Source organism: Synchiropus splendidus, chromosome 9 (genome assembly GCF_027744825.2).
Source record: "Synchiropus splendidus isolate RoL2022-P1 chromosome 9, RoL_Sspl_1.0, whole genome shotgun sequence".
In the NCBI taxonomy this organism is placed as follows: Eukaryota; Metazoa; Chordata; class Actinopteri; order Syngnathiformes; family Callionymidae; genus Synchiropus; species Synchiropus splendidus.
In genome coordinates, this window is record NC_071342.1 from 19,344,763 (window position 1) to 19,354,315 (window position 9,553).

At 48.0% G+C, this 9,553-nt stretch overlaps 1 protein-coding gene across 1 annotated transcript; it reads right to left on the reverse strand.

The window, feature by feature from the left end:
• Positions 1-2: 2 nt before the first annotated feature.
• mlh1 (mutL homolog 1, colon cancer, nonpolyposis type 2 (E. coli)) lies at positions 3-5,043 on the reverse strand. Its single transcript, XM_053874723.1, has 18 exons — positions 4,658-5,043; positions 4,493-4,583; positions 4,146-4,244; positions 4,004-4,077; positions 3,755-3,827; positions 3,599-3,690; positions 3,491-3,533; positions 3,347-3,435; positions 3,166-3,278; positions 3,008-3,101; positions 2,793-2,946; positions 2,399-2,715; positions 1,053-1,198; positions 873-981; positions 752-815; positions 530-694; positions 262-465; positions 3-190 (listed from the first exon to the last, which is right to left on the reverse strand). Exons 1-18 carry the CDS (start codon positions 4,762-4,764, stop codon positions 35-37), a joined length of 2,190 nt encoding a protein of 729 aa, XP_053730698.1. The 5' UTR covers positions 4,765-5,043; the 3' UTR covers positions 3-34.
• Positions 5,044-9,553: the final 4,510 nt, after the last annotated feature.

Below are 9,553 nucleotides of genomic sequence, written 5' to 3' on the forward strand. Positions count from 1 at the left end.
CAAAACTTTATTCACAGCAGTGTGTCACAGCAGCTCAGCATCTCTCAAACACTTTGTAGAGGTCAGGTAAGTTGGCGATCTGCAGCACGGTGCCGTCCTCGCTGAAGTGTTTCGGGGGACTGAAGAGTGTCCTGAAAGCCTTGCAGATGACGTGCTCCACCTTCCACCTCCAGGAGTTTGCTTCGTTTTCCTGAGAGACAGTCACCTGTTGATGTTTTTCTTCATAGCTTGGTACTGTTCCCCCCCCCCACTCCCACTCACCTGCCCGCCCCCCGGCTCTGGCTCCAGGATGTACTGCTTCCTGATGGAGTAGAACATGCTGCACTCCTTACTGAAGTCTCTGAAACAGTCCTTCTCGCTGTCCCAGTTGACCTCCGTGGCCAGGCGGAGGATGAACATGGGCAGACCCTCCATCACGGGGCTGAACTTGTCCAGAAGGAGCGGCAGACTGGTCAGATTCCCTTCCTGTGAGTGGAAAAAATTCAATCAAATCCGAGGAAATGAGTCCTGCATCTCCTTCCTCACCGACCTGGTCTATCTCCATGGAGAAGTAGTCCTCCAGCATTTCGGCCTTCTTCTTCAAGAAGTCCACAATGTACTGAGCCAAGCCTTCCTTGGGTCCGTCCTCCTCAGTCCAACCGCTCTCTTCAGACTCCAGCGCCAACATGGCCAGGTCGTAAATGGGAGCGGGAGTCTGAACACACAGATGGTATTAAACTCTTACTCCGATAATGGCGACCAGCTCACGTACCGAGAGTCTCAGCAGGCCAAAGTTCCCAAAATCATAGATGAGAATCTGGTAGAAGAGCTCCTGGCTGCAGAGTGGACGCGGGTTAGCTCAGCCTCAGGCTTCGGAGGGACGTGTCTCTGACCTGAGTCGGCTGGTGTTGAGCAGGTACAGCTTGGTGTGATGCTGGATCAGGGTCCACTGAGGGTTGACGCAGCCCACGAACGAGTGATTCTGCAGCATTTCCTGCAGACCTGCAACGAAGGGAGGGTCGAGTGTTAACAACCACAGGGCTCGACATGAAGTCAAGAAGGTCCACACTGACCGTGGTGGTTGTTCTGGCTGATCTCTGACCGCAGCTCTTTGATGCTGGTAAGTTTGATGACTCGTCTCTTGGATGTATCTGCGGCCTCAGTGTCGCCTCCTGCTGCCTCCTCCATCTCCTGCTGCTCCTCTGTCCTGGCACGTTTCCTGGTACCGAAACTACATTACTACGATTGACCGCTAGGGGGCAGACTTCAACCACAAGTTCAGCCGTTTCTCTGAACTGGAGCCTCCTGGAGCCCTGAAGACTTCAGTGACTCATGTTTGTCATTTAAAGATCGAGATTAGACGTTTAAAATGCCATAATAAATCAGAACACTCACAAACAACGGCAGCTGAACGCTGCTTTATCATCTCTTAGGATCCAGCTGCAGGAGAGACGCTGTTTTTAAGATGATAGTTCAGAAGCCACTCGGGGTGGCAGCACAGGTGGATTCTTCCAGTCACCTCCCACTGAATTTTTCTGCTCCTATTGTGTCATAATCATATCTGCGCAACATTTTTGAATTGTACTTTTCATTCTACTGATCTTCTGTTAAATCATCTACTCATTCATTTTAATTGTTTTAAATGTCATTTTTTTTTACAAGATTAGCAGTGAATTTTCAAAGCAATATTAGTGTGCAGAAAAGATGGGATTAAAAATCAAAATATGATCCAGCAACACAAAAACCTTCAAAATTGCAGTTGTGAACTGAACTAAAAATGAACGAATACCAGAATATACGTTAGAAGTGTGGTGAATAAATATGCAATAAAAAATGCATATACTATTCTAACAACACTTATAATTATTAGTTTAATATATATATTATTATGAGCAACAAAAGTTGCTTGTTTTTTAAGTTTATTTTATTTAAATGTGTTCCAGTTTTGTGAAAAAGAAACAAGCCTAATAACTCCCTGAGTCAGTGCAACACAGGAGAAAGTGTAGTCACACTTTATAGTGCAGTTGCCACAAGTATACAAGTAACATCCAACTTATACCTGCTCGACTTGTGTCCACCCGTACTTACGACCACGGCCATGCTTTTATTGTTTTTTATTCAATGTCTTGCACCACAGCACGTAGCAGCCCGGCATCGCGTACAACAGTTACAGCAGCACAGTATCCCAGTGTCTCACTCTCACACAGCCATCTACCACTACAGTAGGACCTCTAACCCTTGCGTTGGCTGTTTTGAATGATATTCGACTTACGTCCAACCCGATGTTACTTGTAGTTATGTTCCTGAAGTCATAGTCAACTTTATTGTCATGAATACTAAATGCAGCACATCCAGTATAAATGAAATTGCAGTCCTCCCAGCACACAGAGTATAAAAATAAGAAAAAAAATGAAGTCACCTTTGGACATCAGGAGCGCTGATTCCTTCGCCACCTTCCGTTTCTTTGCCCTCCTGCTCATCCAGAGCCTCCAGAAGGTCCATGTCATCCATCTCCTCACCGTCTGGTTGGGCCTTTTCCTGGCAACTGGGACCTGATTCCTCGGGATCCGGACGTGCCAGCGCCTCTTTGGGTTTGAGGAAAGCATCCAGCTTCTGCGCCCGACTGTCGGTGCGAACCATCTGATGAGCATAGACTCGCTCTGTGGGCTCCGGTGTGGCACTGGAGGCCTTCAGCTCGCTGCTGCCGCCGGCCACAGACAGGCCCGGTAACAACGTCTGCAGGGAAACCATTGCATCAAAAAAAAAATATTTTTTTTTAAATCCCTCAAGTCAAGAAACTGCGGATTCGCTACCTGAGTGAAGAAGGTGCGTGAGGAGTTGGAGCCCAGGAGTTTGCTCTCCACGTGCTTCTGAACACTCTCGATAACGCTGTCCTCGTGCAAGAAATGCACCTCGTGCTTGGTCGGGTGCACGTTTACATCAACGTTCTGCGGAGCGATTTCTAGGCTGAGGGGAAGAAACCTAGAACCTCAGGAAGTTCAGGTCATTTGGAGCTTTGCTTGGTTACCTCAGGTAGAGGAAGGGGTGAGTGTTCTTGGGCAGATACGCCGCATACACCGTCTCCAGAGCTTTCTTCAACGCGCTCGACTCCACCAGGCGATCTGCAGGGTCAAAGTTCAGCCAGGTAGAAGAGCGTCCTCTGTGTTGGTTACCCTGGCAACATACGGTTGATGAACAGCACCAGGATGCACTTCTTGACCGAGTAGTTGGCGTTGGAGATGTAGCCGTTCATCTTGAAGGCCAGCTTCTGATCCTCGCAGCCGACCTCGATCAGCTCCCTGGAAACACGCCGCCTCAGATTTGCTCCACATCAACGCATTGTTCCGCCTCTCTGCTCGACCAATACCTGCTGACTGCGGTGCCAAAAACTCCACGGATGTTATCCACCACAGACGCGTTGGGAAGAGTCCTCACATCTGCCACTGTTTCTCCTTGCTGGCAGGAGAAAGGGAATGTAAACGGGAAACTGCGGTTTCTGTCCGGGCCTCACCTTCTTCACAGAGAAGCTTTTCCCTGAGTTGTGAATGGCGTATCTGCACACAGAGCAGCGTCACGGGAAAAATGGTGTTCCAGAGTTAGGAGGAAGAGCTCGGCTCACCTGCTGACCACTTCTACAATCCTGGCATATTCGTCGCCTGGGCTCTTCAGAGCTTTCCTCCTGGTGGACACGTTGTAGAAGAGGTCCTCCACCTGCAAGATGGCAGTCAGCACAACTCTCCCACTGCTCCGAGAAGCAACAAGGGCGACAGCTTACCAGGATCTGGGTTCCTTGGTTTCCAGCACATGGTTTAGGTGGAGCTTTGAGTTTGCCATCACTATAAGATGCTCTGCAAAGATGGTGACAGATGATTTATTCAAAAACTCACAGTGAGGTGTCATTAGGAGGGACTTGTTTGGAAAGTTAGGAAGGTCAGATGTTTTGGACATGAAGAGAGGAGAGACGGAGACGGACCAGGAGTGTTGGAGGTCAAGATAGGTCAGCGTGTGAGGCGTCACTCCACACCTGTAGGCACACTTGGACTCAGCCGTCTTAGTTGTGATGGTCACATGAGCCACATGGCTGATGCTTGCGAGCGCCTGAGGGACACCAACAAGGTCAGCGTTTCATGAGAACATCGAGAACATCGGCAGGTCGCCACAGTCACCTCTCCTCTGAATCCATAGGTCGCGATGGCTGAAAGGTCTTCAAAGGTTTGGAGCTTACTGGTGGTAAAACGCTCACACACGATCTCCATATCTTCTCTCTGAAATATCATCATGAATTCATAACAGTTATTCATCTCGGCGGCTCGTATTCGTTACCGTAATATCCGCAATACACACGCAATGATGAATTGAGGATTTGCGTTTCGTTGGTTGCACAAATGAACTTTCTTCACCAGGTATGGAGGGGAAACACCACCCACCTCAGGAGTAAAATTGATTTGACTGATCGCCATCGCCCATATACTGTGTTTTGAATCATGGCACCCGTGTGTTGTTCGTTTATTACCCTGATTCCGGTCCCGTTGTCCTGGATCTGCAGGAGCTTCAGTCCTCCATCTTTCACCGTCACCTGGATGTTGGTGGACTTGGCGTCCAGACTGAAACGTGAAGGCGCTTTCGTGAGACAGTGACGGCTGAACTTGTCGCCGTTCACTCCAGCGTCATCGGTTACCAGTTCTCCAGCATCTCTTTCAGAGCGTTAGCAGGTCTCTGGATCACTTCTCCTGCCGCGATTCGGTTGACAACCGTCTCGTCCAGCCTCCGGATCACCCCCGCCATGCCCGATAACGCCCTTTACTCGATATGAAAGTCGCCAACGGAAGAAAATTGCAGTAAAATTACTGAATAGCGACAAAGTTGTGCATCACTAGCGCAAGTTCCACAGTCAAGCATGGTGTCAGAACATATAAAAACAAGAAGAGCCGCCACTCCCAAAACCTAATCTTTTCTTATGTATCTAAACGCAAACTATATTTTAGTAATATATTTAAAAAACATGTAAGGTAATATTAACTTGTGGTGTCAAATGAGAAGAAATGGACATGTAATTGTCAACAGGTTTAGGTGTGTCTTGTTGTGTTTGGGTCCCACATCTTCTCCGTCATAAACGATCTTTGGCGACTGAGCGCGCGGGAAAGACGTGGACTGAGTTTGCGCACGGTAACGCTTCTTCTTCTCCATTGAAATGTAGTGGCGTCATTGGTAACAGCGCCACAACCGGTTAGAGCGTGAAGTCCAATGTTTATTATATCATTGAACTACGGCAAATAAACAGTTCTGTCTCACCAGGATTACTTGACTGCAGGTTTTTTTTTTAAACCACGTGTACTGGAAATGACACGCTAAATAACAATCCAATTAAAACAATTACCCGATTAATGGTGACTTAAACACCAATGACTAAACTCCACACATCATTTTCTCTTTTGTGCAGAGCTTGTGCCCAGACTTGATCATGCTGAGGTGCGTCTCTACAGGACGTCCAGCCCTCCAGAGTTAAACCGTGAAAATGCAGTGTATTTTGGCCAAGACCGAAGTTGCTAGGCAGTTTGGCTTGAGGCGAGATGATGTCAGCACATTGACATTCTGAGCTGCCCGGGGAGTGGCGCTGTTCAGATTCATCTGGATGAAAAAAAGACAAACCAATCCTAAACTGTTGTCGGGCCTTTAACAGGAGCGCTTGCTCAAAATGGTCTGGTTCCACGGTGTGTTGTCGAGGCGTTGATCCAAGTCATGATTGAGTTATTGTGCATTATGTAACTCAACTCTGAACACAAGTTGGTACCTTCGAAACGTACACGTCAAGTCGACCAGCTTGTTGTGTTGCTCGTGGGTGGTTGCCAGCGTTTCCTTTTTTAAGATCAGAACTTTCGCTTGCTCATGTGGCCGCTCTGCTTTTTATCGGGTGCAGATGTGAACCTCTCTACTGGTTTTGGACGTGAAAAAAAAAAGAGTAGCTGGTTGAAACCTCTGAGGGAGGAGTTTGTTCTGAGGTAGCGTTCTGCAACTGAGTGGTGTTTTCCTGCAGGATGTGTTGCTGCATTCACAACAAAGCAGCGAGCAGGAGTCGAGGAAGAAAAGGAAGGAAGTCATCATGGTTGGATGTGAAGTAATGTCCTATAGTTGACGTCAGTCAACTATGGTTATGGTGCTCTGTGAGCCACAGAACTCTGGGTGAAGCTGAAGCTGGCAGTGACAGGTACCTACAGGTGCACTCCAATAAACAACATGTCCTGATTCAGATCCACCGTTGTTGCCTGGGGACACGCACTGAAGAAACAGTCAAGCCATACACACCTGTTTTCATCTCCGCTCAATGAAGCTGCAGCTCAACCTGAACCAGTTCATTCTGAAGCTGTCGGTGTGAATCCGCATGTCCTGCTGACAGCCTCGAACGTCGCGTGTTCACTCAGAGAGACTGAGGCGAGCCAGATCTCCTGGAGACACAAATGTTGTGGCGAAGCAGTCACATGTGGAATTTACCAAGGCCTCTCCATGGGACGGTTATAGTTTGAGCGGCCTTCAGGTCTGCTGTTGACATGATCCGCTGGTCAACTAAAGGTGAGGTGTGGCAACAAACCCTGCTCTGTGACATAATATCCTGCTGATAAAAGCACTCCCTTCACTCACACAACATGACCCACAATGCACTGCAGCATTTCAGAAAATGAAATTGCCTCTTCTGAGTGTATGGTATTTCTTATTGTGAGTCGATGATGTCACCACCTACGAGCAGTGTTCCCCAGAAGAGTGCAGGAGGAGGTTCCTGGTGAGAGAGAAACCGCCTCCTCTCTTCTCCCCTTCTTCTCACTGGTGTCACTGAATGCATCATCCACTCAGCGTGTGTAATTGGTGAGTTGGACCTGGTAATCCATGTTTACTTTCTCATGGCTGGTTGACAAACCTTCGGCGCACGGGATCAACGCCAATGTTTAAGTTCTCTTATCTAACAAACAAACAGGCTGTTATCTAACTTCCTGTCAGTCAGAAGCAGCAGCGAAACAGACCACAAGTGCTGCATCCGTGCATGAGCAGGTGTGATTGTTTTATGAGGCCAATACTTTTGATAAGAATCCTGAGGATCTTCCTAGTCTGCCTCACAACACACACACACACACACACACGACTCCGGGCATCTTGTGGTCTTGTTCACCAGTGAGGAAGTGCCTTCAATGGCAGTGGAGAAAGAGCTGAGGCAGAAGATAAAATCCATGACAGTGAAAAGCTTGAGCATCCGTCAGAGGCTCGAAGTAGCGGAGAGGCTCCTCCTGTTGGGACGGAGGTGTCCAACTCGAGGCACCAGGGCCAAATCTGGCCCTCAATGCCTTTATGTACGGCCCGCAAAACTATAAATATGTAGAGGTTCTACATTTACTTTGATATAATTTCAGGCACACCGAGAACTAGTATACAGGTCAGTAACTTGTAATCTGGAAAAAATGATGAAGATTGGCACAGTTTCTTCTTGGAGGAGAAAAAAACTGCTGTTATCATTTTCTGTTTCGACTGTTGCTTCTCATTTGGAGGTAATACCAGTTTTGTCCAGCCTGCGTTGGGATGTCTCCTGGACGCCTCCCTCTAGTCAGGTGACACAGGCAAGTCCCAACTGGGACACACACACATCTGTAGTCGTCCTGGGTTGAGTTGGTATTCACCCATAAGAGCAAGTGGAGGTGTCCAGTGGGAGGGTATAAGCCTACAAATCTCTCCAGCTGTAAAAAGTTTTGTAAGGCGGTGACGCCGTCGATTAATCTGTCAACCCAGTGCAGCAGGGATCGGCCTTCGCCTCCCATGACCCTGGAATGACCTTGTCAATATGAATGAATGGTGCCCGGTCTCACATCATCTGCATTACATATTCAGCGAGTCTCACACTGAAAAACAAGTCCTCTGAGCTGGGCCTGCTGTGTATTTAGGATAAAACCTCAGTGGCAACTCTCCGTGCCAGTGTGATTCATGGTAACCATGACGACCGTGTCAACCGAGGCGTGTTTTTCATGATATATATTTCACAATCTGAGGTTAGTCACTGAGCGTCGCACACACCAGCTGGAAGCGTGAGTCACATGTTCGCCCAGATCAGAGATAACCCAGGTTCATGTTTCATCACCGAAGCTGTCAGTCACAGAACTGAAACATCGCTTGTCCTTGAGGTGTTAAAAGTGCGCCGCCGGTACGACGGCATGCCGTGAGGCGACTGTACGCCATCGCTCATTGGGATGCTCCTGTGTGTGTGTTTAGGGTGGTGCCTGCAGAAACAATGAGGGATTGTCTTCCCGTCTTCAGCGAAGCCGCTGCGTTGCATCACTTCCTTCACTTGAGATTCCATCCTATTCTGGGTCCAGTGCACAGCCACTTCCTGTTGGCTGCAGACAGAATGACCTCACCTGTCACCACCTTTCAGTCAAGAACCAACAAACAGGTCCGCCTGGTTCCGAGGCAGGAGTTAAATTAGGCATCATTAATGATGGGTAAAAGCAGGAAACGGACGAATGAGTTTACGGCGTAAAGTCGTCGCCGCAGGCTCTGAGCTTTTGTCTCGCCTCGCTGCTGGTTTAGCACCTGAACGCACCTTCATAAACAATCACAAGGACGTCTTTGTAACAATAATCCCACACTGGAGTCTCTCGATGTGTAGTGTCCTCCGTGGAGTCGACACAACTCTCTCCAGTGAAGGCTCCAGTTTGGGCCTTTGGTGTGGAAAGTGTGTGCTTAGTCACAAGCAACAAATTATTCATCACCACAGAGCTGCTCTGGTGAAGTCATTAATGTGCTTGAGTCGACAAAAAGTCTGGCTCTGAAGACTAGTCGACACTTGTTCACAGATAAAGCAGGATACAACTGGTTTCACACTCATTCAGGAGTGATTTCAACTCAGTTTCTTGAAGTCAGGATGCTCCGTGCTGGTGGTGATTTTCGAACAAATATAAAGATTTGTGATCTGATTCACTCAAGTTTTGGTCTATAAATCTTCAACAAATCTTCAGTCGGCCATGAAATCTTTCTTTTTAAACTTCACTGTCTTCAGGCAACGACCAAACCGTCAAGCTCCAACATGTTTTTGAAGGAGACATGGCAGCCGGTTCAACATTCATATTCGGGTTATGTTTATGAGGGACATGTTCACGGATAAAGCAGGATATGACTGGTCATCCAACAGTGTAGCAGTTCATCCATTCGGGCATCTTAAACTGCTTAGCAGAGGTCAGGTCGGGGAGGCAGCAGCTGGAGGGAAGCGGCCCATGCTGTGACTACAAAACCACCTGGCAAAGGTTCAAATTACTTCAAGCTTCTGCAGACCACACAAAATGACTTGCCAGGCCACATTTGACATGGGTTCGATGCTTAAAGAGGGACAGTCAGAAAGCCCATTGAAGGACTTGGTTGCTTCCATTGTGCAACCACCACTGCAGCACTCAGTAGATGGCAGAAGCTGCATGAGCTGACATTGATATTTAAGCAGCACCAACAAACAATCTAAATGCTTTCCCCTCCTGTTTATGGATTCACCATCACACTTTGCTCTCTCCGTGAGTCAGATCAGACTCTGGTGGTGGCGGCAGCGACC

Excerpts from the sequence above, each read along its gene's own strand:
- mlh1 (XM_053874723.1), bottom strand. The coding sequence starts at position 4,764 with ATGGCGGGGGTGATCCGGAGGCTGGACGAGACGGTTGTCAACCGAATC. Across the intron at positions 3,691-3,754 it reads ACCAAGGAACCCAGATCCTG|GTGGAGGACCTCTTCTACAA; the intron begins GTAAGCTGTCGC and ends GCCATCTTGCAG. Across the intron at positions 982-1,052 it reads CAGCCAGAACAACCACCACG|GTCTGCAGGAAATGCTGCAG; the intron begins GTCAGTGTGGAC and ends CCTTCGTTGCAG.